Below are 25,913 nucleotides of genomic sequence, written 5' to 3'. Positions count from 1 at the left end.
ACTTGCAATTTTAAAATACGAATATGCCTTCTGATTTTTATTAATAATAAATTACACTGATTGAACATTGCCATCTTTGATCATATTGCTGTTGCAAACCTTTTTATAAAACCAGTAAGCCATGAGAGGCTAGTGTTTAATTGCATTTAAATGTGGACATTTCACCTCAACCAATGCTACAAACACACTGCAGACCACAAGAAACACTTGACAATCATGCTTTATTCTGGTTGATTTCTTAAAAAAAAAAGGAATCAAATAAACAACTCTCCTCTTTGTAAAGAGATCACTGAAGCAATATGCCTTCTTCAGTCAAAACCAAGTACTTTCTTCATGTCTCGCTGTATAAGTAGTGAAACTAAACTCTATCTTTACATCTCTCTCTTCATTTAAATATTTATTGGTTTCAGTTCAAACAAAACTTCGTTGATTGTCAACACAAAATCTAGCTTAGCACCAGTACAATAAAACTGTACTTTAGCTTGTTAAAATACTGTTCGCAGTGTGGGAAAACAAAACAAACTCAGGATAAAGATATCATTATATGTACATTGTCAAATAAAGCACCAACCATAAAAAGCAATTTTCATACATAATTTTCTGATACACGCAAAAAAGGTCAAATATATTAATGACTATTAAATTAAGCACAAACAACAATCAGTGTAAATAAAACACACCACGCTGAATTCTGGTACACCAAGAAAAACTGGGAGACGACACCTTCCATGACCACTGGACAGCAGTTCAAGATGGAATCTAGAAAAATGGCCCTAGAAAAACCTTAAAAAAAAAAAGACTCCACGGGCTTGTTTTTTGTTCATAACTTAAATGGTTGATATCGGCTGATACCTGCTGATATCTGAAAAATTCTAACAGTGGATAAAACCAACAGCTCATCAACCAAAGTAAAAGTCACAGGAACACATCCCGTGCCTGCTACGATACAAATGAAATAAAGGGAAGGTGTAATGTTTCTGGCAGAGCTGCAGTGGTGCTGAGGTAAGGAGGGCCGGGGTGAGGAACATATGCTGTAGGTTAGGGGGCTTCTGGGAGCCGAGAGTGGCTGGATGGTTTACACAGGAACCATCTGGCCCAAAGGCATTCCTGTCACTGTTAGCTTGACGTAAGCCTCTTAGCTACACACATTTAGTTTTACCAAGATAAAAAAAGACTTGGATTACCACTCCTTCTAAAGGACCGTCAATATCAAACACACATAAAAACATGTTAATGATAAGTTACAACCAGATGCGTTCACCCTGATGTCAAGATATACATATATATTTACTTATACATATAGGTTTGTAAAAAAAATAAAAATAATTATTGAAGAGTGTAAAAACAAAACCCTACACAGAAGGAACCTGAAAGTTGCTCCCCAGTGGAGTCTGTCCCCAGCCTTTCTCCCTGGGGCGAGGGCTTGGCAAAGACGCTCCCTAGGGCCCCTTTCATTACTCAGGGAGTCTGTGAGGATATAGGACCTATCTGGCTGATTCTGAACATACAAAGTGCTGGTACTGGCAACAGGCCATCGGATGCAATGGCAAGGACCCGTGCACCTCGCTGCCCTCCGTTCAGATCACATGGCTGTAGAGCAGGAGATGCAGGGCAGGAGTCGCTATCGACTGCAAGGTCTGGCATTGGGCCCTGACTTGTCGTCCTCATCTTTTCGGACGATCTGTATGGAGGAACCTAGCAGTCCCTGTAACTCTGGTACACAGCGCACCAGCTCCACCGTCTCCTCCCTGTCTTCATCGTCCAGTTGGAGCTCATCTGGAGCGATGCACGTTTGACTGACAGAGACCTGCTTCCACAGCTCTGCCTGAGCGATGCTCACCACCTCAAACTGAGGGTAGCGAGCCCTGAAAATACGCGCTGACATCTTTAGCCGCTTCAGCACGTCTGCCAGTAAGAACCAGTTACAAAACCTGTAGAGAGGAAACAAAGAGCAGAGAGTTAATTAGGTGCATTGTAGGGGTGTCTCCGATTGTAGGGGTCTTTCATAGTCAAATCTGAATTTTCAAATCTTGGCGATATTCGACTGATAGTTTGGAGGCAGGGCAAAAAACATTGGCTGCATCCGAAAACTAAGGCAGCTGACTTGCTGTCTCGCTGCCATATGAGGCAATGACTTTGCAGGCAGCATTTCTGCATGAAGGCACCTCATGAAACGGATTTCGGACAGGCTTCTGAGACAGAGTAACGGTTTAATAATCTACAGCAAAATATAAAGAGCTTTGGTGACAACTAAGTGAATATTTCATTACTGCAATATTAATTTCTCACTAGAAATGACATCAAAACGGAAAAAAAGTTGATCAAAACATACTTTAGCACACAAACTGAGCAGCGGCGCAACTTTCGGATGCCATCTTTATTTTTTAGCTTAACTGTCACGGACTGGAACGCACAGGATTGTAGGATATCAAAGCCAACGAAGGATACATCTATGCTGCCTTCAAAAAACCACAAGATGAAGGCATCTCAGGAGACAGGAACTGAAGCTAATGTTGATTTCAGACGTGCCTTAATGCCTTCCTACCTTGGAACGTGTCCTCCGAAGGCAGCATTTTTCAGTTTTTGGATACGCTTCGTTATTTATAAAACATAACGTTAATATTAGGACTTATAGGCTATCTGCAAAAAGTGCCCGAATTAACATATCTGCACAGCTCTGAATGAACTCAATTTGTGGACATGTTCTTCATGCAACAATGTGCAGAAACACAGCAGCTAAACTCAATTAAATTCACAGTGTTTTATTATAATGGTGTTCTCATTATAATGGTGTGTATAAAAGTCGATTACAATTACGGATGCCACAATTACATAACCGTTCAAAGCAACAATTAAAGGGTTAGTTCATCCAAGAATGAAAATTTATCCAGCTTCTACTCACCCTCGAAGCATCCTAGGTGTATGTGACTTTCCTTTTTAATAATAATCCAATTAAAGTTATATTAAATATTGTCCTTGCTCTTCCAAGCCTTTCAGTGGGGGAAAGTGGGTGTTTGTTTTCAACTGTTCAGAAGATGTGAAATAAGGTGTGCGCTTTTGTAATAAAACGTCCCTCACACGGCTCTGGGGGGTAAATGAAGGCCCCCTGTAGCAAATCCATGCATTTTGTAAAATAAATATCCAGATTTCAATCAAATATTTTTTTCTCACTTCTGCCGACTGTTGGGAACTGGAAGACATACAGGCAGAAGTTGGAAGACGTATGGGAAATGTAGGAGCAAAGGAAACAACGTTTCCTTACTTTAGCAAAGGAAAACCAATCTTCCTTATTTGGAAATACTCCGACATTTTCTTTACAAATCCTTGTTTTGTGCTTCTAATTCGTGACCAGCATTGTGTTTTGTTCTCTTCCTGCGCTCGTCACTAACCACGCAGCGCTGACGAACTACAACATCCACCTGCACGTCTTCCGGTTCCCCACAGTCAGCATAAGTGAGAAAAAAAGTGCTTATTACATTTGAAATCTGGATATTTATCTTACAAAAACGCATGGATTCGCTACAGGGGGCCTTTATTCACCCCCAGGAGCTGTGTGAGGGACGTTATATTACAAAAGTGCACACTTTATTTCACGTCTTCTGAACAGTTGACAACAAACACCCACTTTCCCCCACTGAAAGGCTTGGAAGAGCAAGGACAATATTTAATATAATATTTAATATAATATAACTAATTTATTATAACTAGTGCTGGGCGGTATACCGGTTCATACCGAAAACCGGTGTATATTTTTGTTACGATATTAGTTTTTAATATACCGCCATACCGATCATAGGTGTGATTGGCAAAGGACAAAAAAGCAGGAAACTTTACGGTGCACTTACCATGACGCGGCGACAGCCCTAACCTACCCCCCACCCCCAACTACACACACCTACAGTGACATAATTTATATAGTATAATAATAAATTAAAAATATTGTACTTGTTTTTTGTTGTAATGAATTTATAAATTAATTAATTAAAAATGGAAGAAAAAATTAAATACACATCTAAATTAAATGACTGAACAAAAAACAAATAAATGGAGTAATGTGGTACATATGCTTCAAAGACTGGGCAAAATAGGGATGAATTCCAAAAAATCTGTCAATGATTTGCTGCTGACGTGCACGAAAACTAGCCATTTATTGGGCATTTCTTGTCCTCATTTCTATGGTGTCCTTTACATCTATTAAAAATAACATCTTTATTTCCCTCTATATTTTTGAAAGGTTTCTTTTCTTGTGTTTTTGTTCAGCCATTTTGTCAGTGTTTATTATAGACTTCTATGATTGCTAATCCACAACAGATTAAGATTATTAGGTTGAACGTTCAGAATACGATTCCATAGGTTATATTTCAGCACAAATTTCGCGAATGAACAGCGACTCTTAAGTAGCACATAGAACGCGTTCATGTCAAGTAAAGTTTTTGGGAAAAGCCCATGGATTTGCGGAGAGCGTTTATAACCTTGCACATAGAGAGCGCTCTTCAGAGCTAAGATACATCGTTATCGGGAAACTCGACCCAGATCAGATTTAACCATTCATTAAAGTGAATCGGTTCAAAGGAGTCATTAATTCGCAAATCGGACGAGTCATTAGTGGACAGATATGCTCATATGCTCCGCGCATATAACGTTATTCCCAAATATATTTTAAGGGCGCACAGATTAAATTTCAGGAGCATATGCGACAAAAATGTTGGCAATTTCGAGCCTTGTAGAAGCTGCTAAACTTTCTAGCTAGAAGTAAGCAATAACCAACATGGCGTTGCTTTGCTAAGTTAGCCCAGAATCGTTTAACATTAATGATATAGAAGCATGACAAAAGTGATCAATAGATTGGTTAAATTTTACTAGACCTGCATATAAAAATGAAAGACAACAATATATTGGATTTGCTTACATGAATCATCCGTGTTCACTGTCTTCATCAGTCAACTGAAGCTGTTCACGCGAGTAGATGGTTGGGTGTGTGCGCATTCAGAACGGTGTGTGTACACTTTGAACTTCAATTGTGACAAATGATTGGACTACTTGCGGAGTGACATGACGACATGAATCAGACACACAAAAAACGTTGACAGCGGTGAGCGGTCATTATGTTTACCAATACCTGAACCCCCTCCAACCCCCGCACTTTTTTTTTTTTTTTTTTGCATGATTTACGAGAGCATAATTTTCAGGTCGGAAAAGCCGGATTTCCGGATTTTTCCGGAAGAATCACACCCCTGACCGATGTATTTAATTACTCAACGTTTGGAACGAACATTATGCTGCGCCGTGGCCGGGCGACACTGTTTCAGACGGACTCTTTACAATGTTGCACTTCTAAGCAGCGACTGCGAGGCGTGGTGAGGGTAAACACAGCAGTGCTCTGGTGTTACGTTATAACGCCTGTTTCACACATACTCCGTCTGCAGTGTGTATGCGTTGCGTATTTTTTTTATGCACCTATGTTAACGGATTCCAGCGTTCATACTGCACGAGGTTGCGGTCAGTCAGTGCGTTCAAGGAGCGGTGCGTCTGCAGCAGTGCAGCAATCGTTTACGTACCGAGTCTGTTTTTGCTGTGCTGCACGCGCTGAATTAAAGTGAAAGCGCATTGTTCGAGGGAAAAATTAACATGGATTGACACGGAAATGCAGTCATTTAACAATAAATGTATACTAATTAAAGCTGTTTCACACGCAACACATGGGTTTTTGGCTAGGTTTAAAACAAGAAAAAGTGCACTTTTAGATAAACAAGGAAAACAATATATATATTCACTTTTATGGAGGCAGAAAAACAAAGTTCATTAAGATCCGTGGGATTGCTTTTGATAAAGATTTAAATGCAAAAGGCACGAGACTGTTTCTGTCTGTGGTGTTTTAATTTGAAATATTTTAATAAGAAAAGTAGGCTAATTATTGTGTTTAAATGTTTTGCTGCTTGCTTGAGCAGCTTATTATACAAACCTAGAAGTAAAATGCATGAATAATGCGTTGTTTATATTTATTGAGTTTAAACTAATGTCTATAACTATGAAAGTTATATCGACTTCGTCGACCAAACAACCATTTTATGCAAGTGCTGTCGGGCTAAAAGCACGTCTTGGAATATCAACCAGCAGAAAATGCATTGTACACCTCATTATGCATAAAAAAAAAAATAAAAAAAACGTCATAAATCGGGAAACCGGCATAATTTAGAAAAAAAAACGTCATATAAATTTTTGTTCAAACCGCCCAGCACTAATCATGACTATATTTTAAAGTGTTTCCACTGTCACTTACCCCTGTGTTAGTGATACTTGGACGTGGTAGCAGGGTAGGAGCGGGTCGGAGGAGAACTCAAACAGAAGACAGTCTGTATCGGTGTCTCTCTCCTTCAGCTGCTCACTGAAATTGTCCCCGGATTCTTCCTCGGGCTGAGACAACAGGAAGTCCCAACAAGGTTCCTGTTCTGTCTCTATAAAAGTTTAAAACAAATAAAGACGAAAGCAAATATCAAGTTCTAGTTACAAGACCTCACTACGGTGTGTTTACAGTGCTTCTGCCCCCCTCTAGTGGACAGCTTTGTCACCTAATAGTTGTATCACTTTCAGCATGAATTAGGGGAAGCTTGGACAATCAATTGTTCTTGTAATGCCACCATCATTTAGAGATTAAAATAAATAAATAAAGGCAGCATGGTCCAAAAGTCTGACACTATATATAATATCTGGGATTCTAAATCTAATTTAAACCTGGGAATAAAGAAATGTTATGAATATGAACATTACCAGTGATTTATTTTTATTAAAAATAAATATTGAATATTCTGCACTTTTACACTAATCAAATAATTTCGCACACTGACCATGTAACAGAAATGATCATATATTCCTGTTTCCACTGAAGAAAGATCTCTCAAAAAAAGATGTCTCAAACCATGGTGGAGAACATGATCATCAGGTTTTGCACTTGTGGAGTCATCTTAAGTGCATGTTAAAGCAAATACTGGAAAACATTCATGTTGATTTTTCAAATAAATTTTTAACTTAAATTGATATGCTGACAGTTATGTGTAATGAGAAAATATTCAATGACAAAAAATTGAAAAATAAGCATTTTCACTGGTGGTCTTTTTAACCTCACTTAAATTACTGTTCAAAGGTTTGAGGTCGGTAAAACTTATGCTTCAAGTCTCAAAAAGGCTACATTTATTTTATAAAAAAATGCATTAAAATTTAATTTTGTGAAATTAAAATAGTTTCATATTTAAAAATTAATTTTTGAGGAAACTAATACTTTATCAGGATTTTCTGAGAAACAAATGCTCAAAAGAACATTTACTGTATTTAAAAACAAATTTTGATCAATTTAATGCATCATTGCTTAATAAATGTTTACATTAATCAAAAAAAAAAAAAAAAAAAACCTTACTCCACCCATACTTCTGAATGATAGTCAATTAACCTTCTATTTCTTACCAAATACAGAGCTACTGTAGAAATCCCACTGAAGACTAGGATCTTGTTCTGTTCGTCCCTCTAAATCAGTGAAATACTCTGGATAAACAAATACAAGGACAGTTTTAATCAGGTTGATTTTGGTGCCTTTTTTGCAAATAAACATTCAAGTTTTACCTTTGAGAAAAGTTTTCATCCCGGGACTTTGGGCTAGTTTAATTGCGGTCTGACCAGAGTAGGTTGCCAGTGTGGGATCTGCCCCATGATTTAACAACATCCAGACGGCAGCCAGATTATCAGCTGCTACTGCATCATGAATTGGGCTGCAAAGTTAGAAACACAAGTAAGTATACTGAAAATTCTCCATCTAAAGTTGAGCTTATTGTTACTGCAGATGGGTTGCAATGATGAAAAAGGCAAAAACTCTTACAGGAAATGGTAGGAGGAAGAATAGTTTCAGTTTTGGTAACTGGTAACATATTTTGTTGGACACATGGCATCTTTGGGTGGACATACATGATCCTATTTTGTACAGATTCTGATACTAAATATACAGCTCCCAAATCTAACGTGGCCCATTAGCTACCTACCATAAAACTGTGTCACTATGTCATTACACAATTAAAAAAGATGGGGATGAACAGAAATTGGTGCCTTTCAGTTGTAATGAATATTTCAAGTAATATATTAACTGAAAATTCTGTCATTATCCTATCCTCAATGTAACCCGCTGCTCACCGCGTTCCATCCTGTGCACTGCAATTAACATCTGCTCCATGCTTCAGCAGCACCTGTATGATGTGCGTCCAGCCACGTGCACAGGCCTCATGTAGTGCCGTGTAACCCGCGTTGTCACGACGGTTGACCTCTCTCACATCCTTTTCCAAGCAATATAAAACCACATCCTGAAAATAAATATTTATATTTGTGAAATTGACCAAACAGTCAGTTACACCAACATCAGCAGATGCTGATGTATCACAAAAAAGGCAATTAAAATCATCGAAATGTATATATTAAATATATTTATATGTATATATGTATATATTTAAGGCTGTTAATCAAATCATTTATCCTAATCCTAAACTGGGGTTTGCAAGGGAACTACAAGGGGTTTGTGAACTGATGAAAAGCTAATAAATAATTAAATCCTAGAAATGTAAAATAATAATAAAACATTAAAATATATATATATATATATATATATATATATTTTACAAAAAATATTTGTAATTATTATTATTTTATATTTTTTAGAATTAACATTACAGTCAGCTAGCAAACGAAAAGGGTTATGAATGCTTTACCTGGTAACCTAATCTAGCAGCTCTCTGTAACAGCGTCTCTCCTGCATTTTTATTCACAATCAGTCGACGGACTTCTGGAGGCACTGGACGGCTTGGAGTAGATTCAGGGATTCCTGATTTCCCAGCTGTTCCTTTTTTACCAGACAGTGGTGAGTTTGACTGCTGCTTGGGAAAAGCATAAGGAGTAGTTGGGGTTTTCTTGGCAACTGGACCATCCTCACCTGACATGAGGGGCCCTGTGCGTTTACCCAAGCTGCCTTTCTTAGTCTTGAGCTGAAACAAAGACAAAGCGAGTCATGAATGATGGGATGTGACATTGAGAGGAGGGCAACTGTTACATGGTCCCGCCCAGGGGCGGACTGGCCATCTGGAGCACCGGGACTTTTCCCGGTGGGCCGCTGGCCAATGTGGGCCAGCCCATCCGGTAACACAAATATATATTTTTTAAATGACGGAAATCATAATATTACAAATCTCTTTTCTACGCAAATGGATAAGTCAGTCGATCATGCGGGCACGGCCGACAAGGAGTGTGTTTTGTTGCATGTGAGTGTTTTGTCCTCCCTCCCTGTTTAGTACTCGAAAGATGAATTAATTCTGTGTACACGCATTGTCTGAAATGCTGTTCTCAGCGCGTGCTTTGAATGAGTGCGGTCAAGCTCCGAACGCACGCAAATTGTTTAAAATGCTTGAATCTGAAAGATTTAGAAACAAGTGCAAATGATTAAGTACGATCCGTTTAATCCCTTCAAGCGAGTGAACAACATGAATCAAGTTAGGAATTTTACATCACTGTTCAATATAGCCCGTCAGGCAGGATGGTGAATTTTGGAGCCCGACTGGAAAACACAATAGCCCCAGGATGTCGGGCAGGTGATTTTACGAGCCCTGCACCTCAGATATATCCAGTTTGACAAACTTTGTGAACCACTGGTTTCCACACTGGTTTCGTTCAACAAAATAAATGATTATTTAAAAGATTGACTCAAAAGAATCATCTGTTCACGAATCGGATCAGGAACTTGTATTACCGAGCCAAAGATGATCTATTATTGACATTTCGAATGAATAAAGACTTCAATTTTCATCTGTAAAGCACATAAAGCTATCGTTTGACTTATAAACTTCTATTTCATGCATGATTCGTATGGATCTGTTAACTGAATGCAAAGTGTGAGTTCTAGGAGAATGTTTGTGTCGTGATGAGTATTTATCGCTCACTAGGAGTCGCTAAATGAAAAGCTGCTGCACGCAGGTTTATTTATTTATTTTTTTTCAACGGAGGATCAGTTGCCCTATTGGTTAAAATCCCCAAACTGTTTACTTAAATATTAAATTAATAAATGACATCAAAACAGGGGCGGATGCATTATGATGTGGTGGGTTGCTGTGGGCCGGAAAGTCCAGGGCCACTTTTTGGTCCCAGTCTGCCCCTGGTCCCGCCTAATAAAAACAGCTGTTGTAAGAAAGTGGTTTACGGGGACTTGAAATGACACTAGGGGCAGCATAAGACTAATTGAAAAGATAAATAGCTTTAAGACGAAATAATCCCTAAAAATCTAAATTTTCAATTCAACTGTTCTAGTTTAGAAATGTTTGAAAAGATGCTTCACCTAACCTTTTTCTGGTCATCGGTGTCACTTAAGTGTTTACTTTTGAACTTCCTCTTCCCTGAGGGTTTGTCGTTAGGCTGTGCGGTGGGTGGACTCTCTTGAGGTCGTGCTGAGCCCGAACGTGTGAACAGGGTCCGCCTAGGGCTGATGTCTGAACTGGACACTCCGCCAGTCAGAGTGGCACTGAGACAAGGGTACACACCCATCTTCTCATCTGAAACAGCATAGACTTGACATTTCATCACCAACCTGTATTAAATCATTCCTAAAACATCATAGGTACATGGACATATAACTCCATTAAATAAACTGCTTTCAATCAAAAATAAACTTCTGTTAAATAAGACTTGTCTACCTAAGACCTATTCAGACAGGTAAGGTAAAATTGTGTTTCATAGACATACTTTGACCTTCATACCTTTGGTAATGCTCACATCCAGACATTGGACACTCCCAATTTATTAAAAACTACACAGATCTGTATGATTTTCAGTATTAATAATTGTAACTAGAAGGTTTTTTGGAAGTCTAAATTGTGTGAGATATTGTTCCCCAAAGGGAAATTCATTCAACATTTATTTTAACTATGCTGCCCTCAACTGTAACCCACGGACTAAATATCATGACCAGGAAAGGCTAAGACAGAATGACGTTCTCAGCAAAATGTTCATTAAGCCTCGGATATCTTTACTCACTAGTGGCCTCACTGTCTTCCACATCCAGCTTCTCCTCCTCTCCATCTGCCACCTTCTCTTTCTCTGTGATGTATTCCCCATTCTGATATTTACGATTCTTGCAGCGTTTCCTTTTCTTTATTGCAGAGGTGTCTCCACTCTCAGTGGGCCTATCCTTATCCGCATCCACGTCCTCAGGCAGAGGATTGATTCGAGGCCTGCCGCGGGGCCGGCGGACTGGTACAGGGGGTGGTGTAGAGGGGGGATCGAGAGGGGGAGGAGTAGGTGGAGTAGCGAAGCTCCAGTCTCGGAGCAACGCTTCATCAGTCCGTCTGCGCCCTCGTCTCAGCCGCGGAGAGGCCTCCTCCTGGGAGTCTGATTCCTTACTAGGCCAGCTCGGGCTGCTGAGAGAACCTGAATCTCTGTCAACCTGAGAACTTTTGCATGGACTGTTGTCTAAATCTGTGACTGGTGACAGAATTGAGAATTATCCATGAGAAATCTCTGATATCTGAGAAACCATTCCATTGTCTTAAATATGACACAGAAGCAAAAACATATTGTTAATAGATTAATTCACCCAAATAATGTAAGATCGGTCATTATTTACGCACTCCTTTGCCACGTCAAACCTGTATTTTGGTATAATGTGGTGGAATCTTTTATGCAGGTCTTTTCCATACAAGTTTACAGTGACCACAGCTGTTAAAGCTTCAAAAACGACACCCAAAAATAAACCCATCCAAAATCTTACACTAGTTGTGTGCTATATTCCATAATTATGCAGCTGATCACTAAGTTTACGAGCTGAACTTGAGAAGTGGATCAGTACTTGAATTCTTTTGAGCTGGTTCTTGTCAATTCAGATGACACACTGGACTGAACAATTCATTCAAGTATCAAACTGATTCATTAACAAAATAGGGTTCACGTTACCTTACAATTTTTTGGCCTTTTTTTTTTGGCCACTTTTGGAGATTAACAACCAGGGTCACTTTATCGTTGTAAGAAAAAGAAGATAGGTATGGAATGACATGAGGATGAGTAAATGACCATCTTCTATTACTTTAACTACAAACTGGGTCAGTACCTATTTTGTTTGAGTCGGAGTGCTCCATATTAGCTGGACAGTTCTTCCCTTTGCGAGTCTTTCCCCCTACTTTAGGGGCTGAACTTGTTTCTTTCAGCACACTATTTCCCACTCCAGGCAATGCATCTTTTTTCTGATGAAGTACAATATGTGTTCAACAAAATTATAACATTTTGTCTTTTAATAACACAGGCATATTTGTAATTTAGATTAATGGCTATTTAAGCAAAGCAAAAATTTCACAGGAAAATCTAATTGTCTATAAACTCATCACTAACTCAGCGGTAATGCCACAATTTCTCACCAAGTGTTTTCACAGGGCTTAGACTCATGCAGCTCATATGCACAGCAGAACGCATGTCACTAGGTTACTCCCACAATAATCAGATGTGAACTGTTTTAATTTCCCTTCAGAATTTCCAAAAAAAAAAGTTCTATTATATAACTGAATTTTATAGATCAAAACACACAGTTTCAAACAAAGTATGAACAAGACTTAAACATTATGTTAACAAACTAGTATGACTAAGGCCCAATCCCATTTCTACCCCTTAGGTACAGACCTCTGTTATGGGCTTTCTTTCAAGTTTTTCAGGGCTTTTTTATTATATTAATCATTTCGATATCAGAATTATATTCTATCGACCGAACTTAAAGTGCCCCTATTATGCCATTTCCAATATTGCCTTTTCATGCACTGTATAATGTAAAGGTTCTGCTCATATATGATGAGCAGTATGAGCAGAAGAATATCATCAAAAAGTTTATTTCACTATTTCCATTCAAAAAGTGAAACTTGTATATTATATTCATTACACCCAGACTGATATATTTCAAATGTTTATTTCTTTTAATTTTGATGATTATAGCTGACAACTAAGGAAAATCCAAAATTCAGTATCTCAGAAAATTTGAATATTACTTAAGACCAATACAAAGAAAGGATTTTTAGAAATCTTAGCCAAATGAAAAGTATGAACATGAAAAGTATGAGCATGTACAGCACTCAATACTTATTTGGGACTCCTTTTGCCTGAATTACTGCAGCAATGCGGCGTGGCATGGAGTCGATCAGTCTGTGGCACTGCTCAGGTGTTATGAGAGCCCAGGTTGCTCTGATAGTGGCCTTCAACTCTTCTGCATTGTTGGGTCTGTCATATCACATCTTCCTCTTCACAATACCCCATAGATTTTCTATGGGGTTAAGGTCAGGCTAGTTTGCTGGCCAATTAAGAACAAGGATACCATGGTCCTTAATACAGGTACTGGTAACTTTGGCACTGTGTGCAGGTGCCAAGTCTTGTTGGAAAATGAAATCTGCATCTCTATAAAGTTGGTTAGCAGCAGGAAGCATGAAGTGCTCTAAAATTTCCTGGTATACGGCTGCATTGACCTTGGACCTCAGAAAATACAGTGGACCAACACCAGCAGATGACATGGCACCCCAAACCATCACTGACAGTGGAGACTTTACACTGGACCTCAAGCAACATGGATTGTGTCCCTCTCCCTCTCTTCCTCCAAACCCTGATTTCCAAAGGAAATGCAAAATTTATTTTCATCAGAGAACATAGCTTTGGACCACTTAGCAGCAGTCCAGTCCTTTTGGTCCTTAGATGCTTCTGACGCTGTCTGTTGTTCAAGAGACAAGGAATGCGACAGCTGAAACCCATGTCTTACATACGTCTGTACGTAGTTGTTCTTGAAGCACTGACTCCAGCTGCAGTCCACTCTTTGTGAATCTCCCCCACACTTTTGAATGGGTTTTGTTTCACAATCCTCTCCAGGGTGCGGTTATCCCTATTGCTTATACACTTTTTTTCTACCACATCTTTACCTTCCCTTCGCCTCTCTATTAATGTGCTTGGACACAGAGCTCTGTGTACAGCCGGCCTCTTTTGCAATGACCTTTTGTGTCTTGCCCTCCTTGTGCAAGGTGTCAATGGTCATCTTTTGGACAACTGTCAAGTTAGCAGTCTTCCCCCATGATTGTGTAGCCTACAGAATTAGACTGAGAGAGCATTTAAAGGCCTTTGCAGGTGTTTGGAGTTAATTAGCTGATTAGAGTGTGGCACCAGGTGTCTTCAAAATTGAACCTTTTCGCAATATTCAAATATTCTGAGATACTGAATTTGTGATTTTCCTTAGTTGTCAGTTATAATCATCAAATTTAAAAGAAATAAACATTTGAAATATATCAGTCTGTGTGTAATGAATAAGTTTCACTTTTTTAATTAAATTAGTGAAATAAACTTTTTGATGATATTCTAATTATATAACCAGCACCAGTAGCTGTATGTGAATGTAAACAATCTGGAAAGTTGTAAAGCTGAAAGTGCACGATAAATAAAGTTATTGTTTCTCAAAATAAAGTATCGACTCTGAACAGCTGAAACAAGTCGTTAGTAATTAGAATCCCGCTTTCGTGATGGCTACACATCAGGGAGTAACACTTGCACCTATGTTCTAAGTTGGCCGGTCGCAAACAACTTGACCCAGCCCACTTCTCTAGTCTCGGGGAGTTCAATGCATTCACAAAACGCTTGCTGTTGAAAGATGGATCAGTACCCTGTTTATTTAGACCAGCTGCTTAACTAAATCATAACCTGTAAGTATGATAAATAATAGATGTTTATATTTTCTATAGAGCATTCAAAATACAGAACTACTGAAAAAGGCATATCGTTTCCAAAATGGGCTGTACACTGTAGACCATTAACAACAGACTAGGCCATTTGACTAATCAGAGCAGAGCAGGCTCACAGAAAGGAGGGGTTTATAGAGACTGAATCTTTGAACTGCTTCAAACAAATTGTTTGAGAATCGCTGGAAGATATTGAAAGCATATTTTAAGAAAATAAAAGCGTTTTTTGGTCTTGCATTCATGTAATCCTATTTTAGGAGACTCCCAAAACAATATTAGGAACCGTAAAAAAGGCATAATAAGGGGACTTTAAAAATATATATTGTGATATAAATTTTCGCTATATTGTCCAGCCCTAATTCAATTATATTATATTAACATTTACTTTCTCTAAAAACAATTCACTTGTATTCTCTACATTCTAATGCAGACATAATTATATTTCTCCCCCCTCTTGTAATATGACATGGCAGGCCAAATTCAAAGGTCATCAGGGTTTTTGGGCATCTCTGCTTTATGGTTATCTTGACATTAGACTGCATGAGGGCCGAGCAGCATGATGATACATACAGAAAAGTTGAATGTAGTTCAAACAATCAGAGCTCAATCAGACTGAACTCAAATGTTAGTTAATGTGAATCCGTTTCTCACTTATACCTTTTGCACTTTTTCCATCAAGTTCCAAATAATAAATTGACTTGACTGTGCAAACATTATCACATGGCTTAAAATAATTTATCTTTTCTTAATTTCAAGGGCAAATTATTATATTGTCATATATTTTGCTCATGACAAAAATCACTCACGTTGAGATATAAGATTTTGGTCATACTCCCACCCCTTAGAATGAATTAAGGAAAACATTTAATGTAATCAATCATGGCTTATGCAACTGATGCCGATATTACACAGTTGTCCAGAATAAATAAAGCTTACCTTTTTATGGACGGGGCCTTGCTTGACTGACTGACTGTCTTTGTCTTTTTGCTTCTTAGTTACTTTCATAGGCTTTTTTTGCACTTCATAAGGTGTCTTCTCCTTGGCAGTTTTTTTCAGGTTCTTCTGTTTGGTGGCGGATACTTTTCCTTTGGAAGGTATCTCCTCTTTGGCTCCATTCATTTTTGCCTCTCCTTCTGCTTCTTTGGTCTGGCTCTGAAGGAGGGATAAGGCTATCCCTTCAACCTTAACGTGAGTAGAAAACTTTCTCTCTGATGCCTTCTCCTCTTTTGCCATCTCATCCTCTATCTTCTGAGCCAGTTTCCTTTCCTTCCATTCTCCTTTAACACTGGGAGCACTCCTTTTACTAGGGGTACCAGATTTAATTTTTTGTCTACCATCAGATGCTAGATTTTCTGTCTGTTTTGCCTGTTTCTCTCGTCCCTTATCCTTGGGCACAGAAATGACTGTGATCTCCGGTCTGCTTAGAGCTGCTAGATCCGTTTGTGGAGAGGTTCTATCTGACTTGATGGCCTGTCCTTCTATGGCCCTGAACTGGGAAGAACAAGTGGTAAGTGTCTGCTGCAACGTGGACTCCTGACACCTGTTCTGCATGCTGGCTACCTCAGGCTTCTTGGATCCCACAGAAGACAGATTACAGTAGTTCTCACCAGTAAGTGCAGTGGTCTCGAGAGTTTTCTGCTTCACTATCGACTCCAGGTTAGACAGGGGGGATTTGGCCTTCTCCCACTTTTCATCCACTACTTTAGTTGGACTTAAGTGGGAGTTATGGAACAGGGCACTCTCACAACTAAGGGTGCTCTTCGTCTTTGGGGCTTGAGTCAGACTTGGTCTCTTTTGCAGGAATGTTCCTTGGGAAAGAACACAGGGTGGTTGCCACATGGATTTAAATGGAGGTGTAAACAGGGAGCCTCCCTTTCCACCAACAGATTTCTGGTGGAGCTGTGAATTTGATGTAGCACATAATTGGGAGGATAAAACACTTTGTTGAGTACCTGTCGAGAGCTTTCCACCTTTATTATGCTGGGCACCTTTAACAGCAAATGGCACTTGCCTCTCTCTACAGACCGGCTGCTCTCCTTGGTCAATGATGGAGATGGTTTCCTGTTTGGCAAATGTCTGAAGATCCTCAACAAAAGCAGCACTTTTTCCATCTTTGCTGCGTAAAGTAGATGCTAGAATTGGGCTTGCTACTCCTACATATGTACCAGGGAGATTATTCAAGGAACTAGGAGATGAGCCTTTGGCCCAGGATGTGTTGGGTTCCAAAGTATGGTGATTAGTAAGTTTTGAAGATGATTTCTGAGTTGCACCATTTCTTTGGGTGTCATATGTACTGGATGATCCAGAATGAACCTTTTTTGAACCAGCAACATTTTTCTGATGAGACTCAGCAGAATGATGTTCGGTGGCCACTAATGGGGTATTCTGAGCATCTTTAATAATTTTTTGTCGCTTGGACTTTGCAGACAGATCAAGGGGCACGTCCCTGGACTCAACGGGGCAGGTAACACTGTGTTCCTCTGGAGTGGACAGAATTTTTGGTTTTAGATACGTCAACAAGGTTTTTTCGGGACCTCGGTATGTTGAACCTCTTTCTACAAGGCTTAGCAGCCTATTTTGAGTGGTTATATTTGCCAGAGCCGGGCTGCAGCAGATGGCAGCATTGGGAGAGATGGTGTATCGGGACGGTGGAGCCGAGCCCTGCTTGGCTTGCTGTACTGGAAGGGCTAGAGCTGGGGCTGCTACAGAAGACATTGTGGCTTTATGTTCAGCCCCACCTTGAAAGCCCTTAGACAAAGAGTCACACCTGATTTTGGATCCTGAAGACTGAGGCTTCTTATCAGCACCAGGTCCTCTCCCCATGGAAAAATTATACGGGTATGTTTTGATCATAGGTGTCGCACTTGAACAAGAGCTTCGTGCTGTGCAGTCTTTTTGAAACTGGCTAGCAGTGGCTTCTCTCAGTGCTGCAATCTGACCTAACCCTGGTGGCAATGTGATCTTACAGAGAGGAGAAGAAATATTGGAGGGGGGAAGGAAAGCAACAGGCTGCCCAGGTTTAAACAATGTGGAGCACTGGAAACCCAGAGGAACACTTATTACAGGCTGGGCTAGTGCTGGTGCATTAGTTTTCCTGTTTAGGTTTATACTAGAGTGAACAGAGTTCACAGGGTCCTCTGCTGTGACCTTTTTACCACAAGGCCACTGGTGATTGGAGTAGATGCCAGCACCGTCAGTCTTGCTTTTGGGAACCTCAGTCCGATCGGGCAATAGTGTGCTCATGAGATCAGTGCTGAACACATTGCTGAGAGGTTGGGAGGGGGGAACTGGGGGGCAATGATTTGAATTGCTGGCTTCTGAGCAAACGTCTGGCGTTTTGCAGTCTGTGGTCACCCTCAGCTTGTTCTGCTGACTTTGAGGTATGTCACCTCTAAGTTCAAGAGGCAGTGTCTGCTGTGGATTCCCCACCATGCTCTCAGACACCTGGGTAGGGGCACCGCTCTCTCTGCTCACCGTCCCTCCATCCCCTACATTCATTGGTGAGGGATCCACCTAATCAAAAAAACAGTGAGTTAAGTTTGCCTTAGAGTGAACACCGAAATGATCATGAAAGAGTCAGAGGGAGGACTATAACAATGAAATATATGTTACCTGCATAAGCGTTTTCTCAACACATTACTCAGTGTGTGTGGACAAGTGATTTTTTATGGGATTCTCCTTTGGGTAGTGTACAATTCTGTAGTAGAAATAGATAATATATAGCTTAGAAGTTGGACTCATTACGCATACAGAATTAATTCACACAGAAAGTCAAAATTTGGAACACTAAAATTACAGTTTTAAATGTTTAAAAGCCTTGAATCGCTCATTAATTAAATAACAACATACCTAAGCCACGATGTTGATTTTATACTCCTTTTCAATTTATAATTTTTCCTTTAATATTCTTATAATTGATTGCAGAAAATAAATGTTGTGTAGTTCAGCCAAGGTCAACTCAGACAGACTTCACTGACTAAATTTAAAATATAGATTGCCATCTACATTACACATTGCAAAGAGTTATCTGAAATATAAATGGCAACTGAAATCTTGTTAGTGAATTCATTAAAAATGGTTCAGTTGGTAATACATTCACCTGACATTGTTACAACTGATAATTCCTGTTAGTAATGCAGAAATACATGTACCATGCACATAACTTCAAGAACTACCAAATTATTTTGAGTTATATGAAATATTTCTAGTCACCAAGTTAGGGTTTTCAAAAATCCTTGCCATTTGTCAGAAAAATTTTCCAACGACTCGACTCAAAATGACAGAAATTAACACTTCTGGAATTTTAACAAAAGATGGACATAGATGAGCTTTAATTATGATCGATGAAAATGTTTTCATATTTTATGTCTCTTTCCCTGTAATCTAACAAAATTCACACTCTAACCATGAGGCCAGAACATCACTTATCTTACTACAGTCAGTGATTTGAGACAGGCTGGAAACTTCCTGTGAGTAACAGAGGTTTCCTTAGTCAAGATGTCACAATTTCCTACAGACAACAGCTTGAAGTAATTGTAATAGTAGTAATTGATTTCATACTTAAGAGTTTTCAGATTTAAATAACAGATTTTAAAAGAACACAATGATCTGATTCTAGCAATTTACTTTTTTAATTATATTTTTACAAATGCATGTTCTCATCTTCCTCTGTAGGGGAGACTAAACTGTGAAAACGTTGACAACACCTTTTGAGAAAAAGGGACAACATCCTCTTAACTCACATTGCGTATGGCAATAGGGTGATCAAAGAGCACCTAATACTGATCAGATCCCATAACCTCACACAGTGCAATGGATGGGAAAGGTCAAGTGCATGAGAGGCCACAAATGCCAGAGGTTGAGGATAAAGGATGCAAGACCAAGCAAAAGTTGATGCTGCTTTTACTGCCTCATTACCTCAGTTGGACAAACTGCTGTAGATTAAGACAACATCAACAGTGCAGAAAAAAAAACAGAGCAAGCATAAATGTGATGCTGTGTCTAACACAGGCACTTTACCCTTTACAGACATTGATAAAGGCAAAGTATCTCATATCCACAGTCACATAGTGTGCATTAAAATGTTTGCTTATAATGAGGTGGTCAAGATGTGATTTAATCTTATTCCAATAGCACTGTGTCGGACCTTGCAAGACTCTTAGCAGAGACCAAACAGATCAATTGATATACAAGGTTTCCACACTTTTTCACAAATTAATTTCCATGACTTTTCCAGTCATACGTTACTAGTGAATTACGATTTCTAAAGATTGTGGTGGTAGACTAACATTTCTATGTCAGAAAACAGATTTTCAAATTAATAGATTTAAATGATCATAATTATAGTTTTACTACATATAAAGCCTAGGCAATGTAATATTTTAGAGCAGAGCATAAACTACAGAAATGTCCATGACTTTGATATATAGCTGGAAATATCAATTCAAATTCCTTGGTATTTTCTGGATTTTCATGTTGGTGAAAACCATGAATAAAAAAATCTAACTGAACAATCTGAGCCTGAAGTTGCACATTGTTGCATTCGAGACGAAATCACCCCGATGTCCCAGGATTATGATCTTGATTTAAAAAAGAATGACATGAATAAAACCAGATATTACTTCAGAAAATCTAACTGCGTACATAACCATCAAATGCCATCTAAGTCTCAAATGCAAACATCATAACCTGTGTTTCGCATCAGAATGCAGGTGAGCGCAGCAGCTCCATGTTGTCGATACAGATGACAGCTGTTTAAACTACGAACAGCTCATCTTTCGGACTTCAAATGTGATTCAACTGATGTCGGAACACTTAAAGTACCTGTCTAGCATAACCGAGCCGTACAGGCCTTTAGCGAAAGTCTGAAGATTAGAAAGTTTATGATGTGTTATATGCGTGATTACATCTGCTGCTAAAGATAGAACCGATCATTTTCGTGCAGACATTTTTCATCTTGAGGCATCTCAATTATTGAAAACGCAGGATCAGTAGGAGTGGGACCCCGTGTTTTTCTTCAGCCCTCTTTCGTTTGATTGGGGTAACCAGCTCAATGATAAACGGAGACGAGGAAATAAGTATCGTCTCTCTTCTTTAGACTGGAGATCAGCACTCCCGCGGTCTCCCGGTCAGTCTGTCGAAGCTCCGAAGCCCTGAGCTCATATCTGCACAAAGGGTGATGAAAAAAGAAGTCGATGACCAGCCAATGTCACGTATCCACAGTATGCTTAATATTAGGGTAGAGCATCGTCCAAAAACAGCGCAAAATGTTTATTTCTCTGACCAACCCACTTGCTCGTTCTAGCTGGAGCTACTAAAAAACCGTATCACACAATACAAGATACTCTCGAAACGCCTCGAAATGAAATGTGAGTCAGGGATAAATATCGCCGATGTTCACACACAAAAACAACCAAATGTAGGTCCCGCGATCGGGCATTATCCGGAACAGACGTTTTTCTCTCGGAGAAAGAACTGAAAGCCTAAACGGTCAGTGTGGACACAACGTAGTCAAACTAACCGACGCGTTCGTACTGGCCGAATCCTGTCAAACTATAAAGTGACCGTTGGTTTTTCGCTAAGCGCGAGCCGAGCTATGACGTCTGAATTAGAACTCGAGACAAAATACACGGGCAGAGAAATGTCACGCGCACATTTAGGTTGGATGAGATCTGCTTCGCGAGGAAACAACGTACTTTGGCTGTCTCTCTCTCCACGCTGCCCTCGAGGAGTGTTTGGAAACTAATAGGGTTGCCGAGTTTTCCATACGCTCCTTGTTATTATCGCCTCTCGTGCTGCGTGACACGCGGGGAGAGCGCTATTTCGTACGGAGCAAGGTGTACGAAACTGGAGGAGCGATTTTCAGATCCCTGCGCAGCGAAGTCTCCCCTCCAACAACTCGGTTTGCATTACTCTGCTACCGTACGACACGGAATGTTTCCATAGCGGAGCAGCTCTCACAATCAAACTGTTATGACATGCCACATCCCCAGAACCGAGTCCTTCGTTTATATACAACCCTGAATAATTCCAGAAGGCAATTAGCGAGCCAAATAACGATGTCAGATTGTACAAACGTGCACCAACCCGTTTGACCGACATTTGGGAGATGTTCGCGCATCAAGATAACGGCTTTAATCCAGTCTCCCGTTCTTGTTGCTCGCAGTTCACTAATCTCGACGATTTTCGGTTCTGAAAGTCCGGGGGGGGGGTTCGTACCGTATCTCTCTGTCTCTGGTCTGGTGGGAGAGACAGAGAGGCAGATGGAGCCGAGCTTGTGTGGGAGTTGTAGTGCTCCGACATCCACGCCCTGACCGCGTTCCCTCTGAGAAGGGAGGAGCGATGACTGCAGGTCCCAGCATGCACCGCGAGAATCCAGCCGCTCAAGGGGAAAGGGGATCGCAACGGTGCGCTAAACTGCAAACCCTACCAGAGTAACAAAGTGAAAATATACCCTCTTTCTCTCTCAGTTAAACCGTTGCTCTCGGACCCATCAAGCGAGGATCGCCGAGTAGCACGTGCATGGTTGTATGATCTCGCTTTCAAATTCGCGCACGTGGGCTGGCACAAACAAGAGTTGAGACAAACATTGCAGCGGAATTAATAAAAACCCTGCTCGATCTCGAACTATTTCAATACAGCCACGAGATGATGTCCACTACATCGATCATCAATAGTAGATGCACATGAAGGTCCTCACTTAACATACACACTGATGGGCCGAGATGTGTATATTTTCAACCTAAATTAAACGGATTCTCAATATGAGAAGTCTTGACTTGTTTGTTAAAACGTGTTGAATAATACAAGTAGATATTTAACGCATAAATTGAATGTAGCCTAAAAATGTAATGTAGCTAAATCTGTGTTTGGTGAAATGAAATCATCCTTAAAAGATTGTGGGATCCTCAGGTGGATTTAGCCCACCACTGACCTTCAAAATATATATATATATATATATTTTTTTTTTTTTTACCAGGTGACAACTGGAGCTTCAATAGTGCTGGACTGTTACTAGGTTACTCTTCAGATTATTATTTTTTTTCCTGAAACATCTGAATCCATTGAGTGGCTAATTTAGCAATTTTTCTTGTTTGAAGGCTAGATCATGTTGCTTATAAAAACAAACTAAAAAGTTTTAATTATTTAATGTAAAAAAGACAATACAAGAACCACCTTGATATAACATCATTATAGAAATAAATTCATTGGATTAGGATCAGCTCATTAAAATGGCCTGGCTTTCAATCTTTTTTCAATCTTTTTGGCCTGGCTTTTCAATTTTTTAGATTTATTTCTAATACTATGCAATTATTTAAAATGTCATGCTTTATGAATAGCCTAAAACAAGAAGATGTATCATGTCAGTTTTCATTTTAAGTAAAAACGCAGGCTCTGTAAGGATGATAACTAATATAAACATCATTAAAGTCTGTTCTTGTTTAAGCTCAAAATTAGGTCGATTTTAGAGATTTTTTTCTGATTGTCTTACAAATAATCAGTCACTTTTTCAGCAGCGATGCACAAACAATCTGGGGTTATCTTCCTTGTATCAAGACAAGACAATGGGCATGATGATAATCAGGTCCATCGGCTGTCCAGTAGCCATTCGCTGCTTCTTTGATCTTGGATTTAACAAGCAACCCTTACTTTTCAGCCTTAGACACTGTGCATTGTAAACTACACAGTGTGATTCAACCTGTCAGAAAAAAACACTCTTTATTACATCCTAATGGTCTTTTTTTCAACATTGTGGGATTTGCACAATTGCTTATTCACATCACAATAATAGTGACTAAATATTTAGTTAAAAATTGCATCAACTGCATGAACCTGCAACCCAAGTAATAGGACTAGCCTATATTCCACAATTTGACCTTAAATTCCACGAAACGAAACAATTACATCTTCCAAATAGGTTGAGCATCTTTCAGAGCAATGAAACTGATGGAATATCATTCATCACTTGTGGACCAACTTTTTTTTTTTTTTTTTTTGAGCCTGAATTGTCTGTAAATCACAATAACCATATACAATCTTCAGAAACCTCAAGAACAATAACAAATCATTGTCACTGTCCCTGTCTCTGTCATTTCTTCAGATGAAGCCTTCCTGAGCAGGACAAAATTACACATTGACTCGCAAAGTTACCTCAAACTGCCATTTGAATGCATTTGGCACCGGGGTTTCGCCAGACCATGACATTATGATTGAATGACTGCGTAATACATCATATAATCCGGTAAAATTATGTTCAATTAGGGGACGCTCAAACGTTTGATGATTAGCATAAGAATAAATAGGCTTTTATTACAACTGAAAAATGCATCTTCATCGGACCATAATGTAGGCTATTCAAAACACACATTTCCCGTATTGCTCGTCCTGAAACAAATCTAACATGTTTAACATTTTGAGCCGATGACCTATTTTTGTCATATCTGCTCCCATGCAAACTGACCACAAAGACTGCGCTGAGAGCATCACGTCTTCTTGAGGCTCTAACACTGATGTTGCCGTAAAAATACAGGGTATTAGTCTAATTGTGACTGCAACATATGAGTTAGACAGTTATATCAGAAAGGCGCAGTAATTGCATTATTAAAAGCTAAAATATTGTAAACAAGACGAACGTGTCACATGCTCCTCTACGTATATGACTACAAAACAGTCGATCCAAAGGCCATTATGTGGAATAAAATAAAACACTAGATACTTTGTTAGGCCTGTGGTTGCTGATCTATCTATCTATCTATAGGCTACTTGAAAGCTGACACATTAACTGGTTAACAGTAAGGAAAGGCCTATTGAGAGACACTGAAAAGTTTTACTTGATTACTCTCAATATGCAGCCACCATTAACTGCTTTAAACAGGCCTGAGGTGACTGCAGATGAGCGTCATCGCTTGGGCAACATTTACAACTTAGTTTCAAAACACTATTAAAAAGAACTGCACGGGAAATGACAACAGACAGGCTGTGCAACAGAGCAAACTGGGGAGTCTGATCGGTACATGCTCCACTGCATGACTGATGTAATGTTGCAAGGTTGGGAGAGAGCATATGAAGTGGGCAGGTTGAGGGGAGGGATGCAAAAGATATCCAAACTTATTGCACCGGGAATAAACGGGCATTTGCGCTGTTCATCACTTTCGTAGGCCTTAACGCACATTTTGACTGGCTCTTGTGATCGCGCGCGGCCAGACTAGGACAAAACACTATCCATATATTTTCAAATGTTGCCGCATGTTGTCTTTGTACTGTATTATTACATCCAGCCGTTTCGGATAATTAGATCTCATTATGACAGGATGTTAGGACTTTGATGCACTCATGTACAAGTGCAAAGTTTAGAGAGTTGACTGTCGCCCTCCACTGCGTTGTGCAATGCCCCCTTTAATGCCCCCTCGCTCGCCAGTATAGCGCCTTTGTTATTAATCGCATGGAATCGCGCCGCCTTACCTTAACGGCCCAAAACTGTTTTCCTATGCCTCTGAACTTGACATATTCATCCAAGTGCAAGGGGGAGCGCCTGTGCCTGTTGTTTTCGTTACCGTCCGATAGTATGATTCAGTGGTGGATTTAACACTGTGAATTTTGGGTTTCTCCCCGCGATCTTCCCTCATCGCCCCAGCAGCTGGAGAGGAAAATCGCGCACGCTGGGTCCTAAAGCCGGCTTCGTTCCTACAGGTGACCAGGCTCCGTAGCCTCTTGCACTGGTACAAGCTACGCTCCCCTTGCTTCCTCCGAGGTCATATCTGTCCAGTGCTCGTGCAGACAGGTAAACAGCCTTAGCTATAAGGTTAGACACGTTTTTTTGGATTGAAAAAAATTCTACGAATTTCATGTGCAAGCATTTGTAAATTTCTCTGATAAAATGCTTGGATATGTGGACCCTTTGTTCGTTTCTTTCTCCATTAGATTTAACATGAAATACACATGTAAGGAACTGCACTGTGGCCTGGACCAACAGGGCCCCAGACTGCCAGGGCCTTGAACTGATATAAAACGGGTACAATAAATGAAGAAATCTGTTCATGGCCTTTATTGCAGCTTTGATGTTATCGTGGAACCGTGGTGCAATGTTTTATACATTATGCGTTCATCTTGTAATTGTAGCTTTATTTATCTTATTTACAGTGTAATTTC

General features: G+C 39.7%; 1 protein-coding gene across 6 annotated transcripts; it reads right to left on the bottom strand.

The window, feature by feature from the left end:
• Window positions 1-202: 202 nt before the first annotated feature.
• LOC132113734 (BCL-6 corepressor-like protein 1) lies at window positions 203-25,381 on the bottom strand. Of its 6 annotated transcripts, XR_009425201.1 has the most exons (13): window positions 21,852-22,316; window positions 18,378-18,462; window positions 15,702-18,278; window positions 12,122-12,254; window positions 11,053-11,499; window positions 10,363-10,571; window positions 8,745-9,017; window positions 8,176-8,342; window positions 7,615-7,760; window positions 7,459-7,536; window positions 6,846-6,985; window positions 6,570-6,732; window positions 6,338-6,455 (listed from the first exon to the last, which is right to left on the bottom strand). XR_009425201.1 is itself a non-coding variant. In XM_059521692.1 (12 exons), exons 2-12 carry the CDS (start codon window positions 18,381-18,383, stop codon window positions 1,622-1,624), a joined length of 4,521 nt encoding a protein of 1,506 aa, XP_059377675.1. In that variant the 5' UTR covers window positions 18,384-18,462; window positions 25,227-25,381; the 3' UTR covers window positions 203-1,621. The 6 variants fall into 6 exon arrangements, 4 of the variants coding, with proteins under 4 accessions (XP_059377675.1, XP_059377674.1, XP_059377673.1 ...); XM_059521692.1 differs by lacking the exons at window positions 6,570-6,732; window positions 6,846-6,985; window positions 21,852-22,316 and adding exons at window positions 203-1,931; window positions 25,227-25,381 and having other exon boundaries at window positions 6,281-6,455; XM_059521691.1 differs by lacking the exons at window positions 6,570-6,732; window positions 6,846-6,985 and adding an exon at window positions 203-1,931 and having other exon boundaries at window positions 6,281-6,455; window positions 18,378-18,488; window positions 20,454-22,312.
• Window positions 25,382-25,913: the final 532 nt, after the last annotated feature.

Source organism: Carassius carassius, chromosome 33, assembly GCF_963082965.1.
Source record: "Carassius carassius chromosome 33, fCarCar2.1, whole genome shotgun sequence".
Lineage (NCBI taxonomy): Eukaryota > Metazoa > Chordata > Actinopteri > Cypriniformes > Cyprinidae > Carassius > Carassius carassius.
Note: the sequence above shows the minus strand (reverse complement) of the source record. Positions and strands in the feature narration are given on the sequence as shown.

What these genes read in the sequence shown, in the direction of transcription:
- LOC132113734 (XM_059521692.1), bottom strand. An exon ending in CTCCGACTCAAACAAAATAG is followed by an intron (nt 11,500 to 12,121) that starts GTACTGACCCAG and finishes TTCTGTCACCAG; the next exon opens with TCACAGATTTAGACAACAGT. An exon ending in GATGAAAACTTTTCTCAAAG is followed by an intron (nt 7,537 to 7,614) that starts GTAAAACTTGAA and finishes TTGTTTATCCAG; the next exon opens with AGTATTTCACTGATTTAGAG.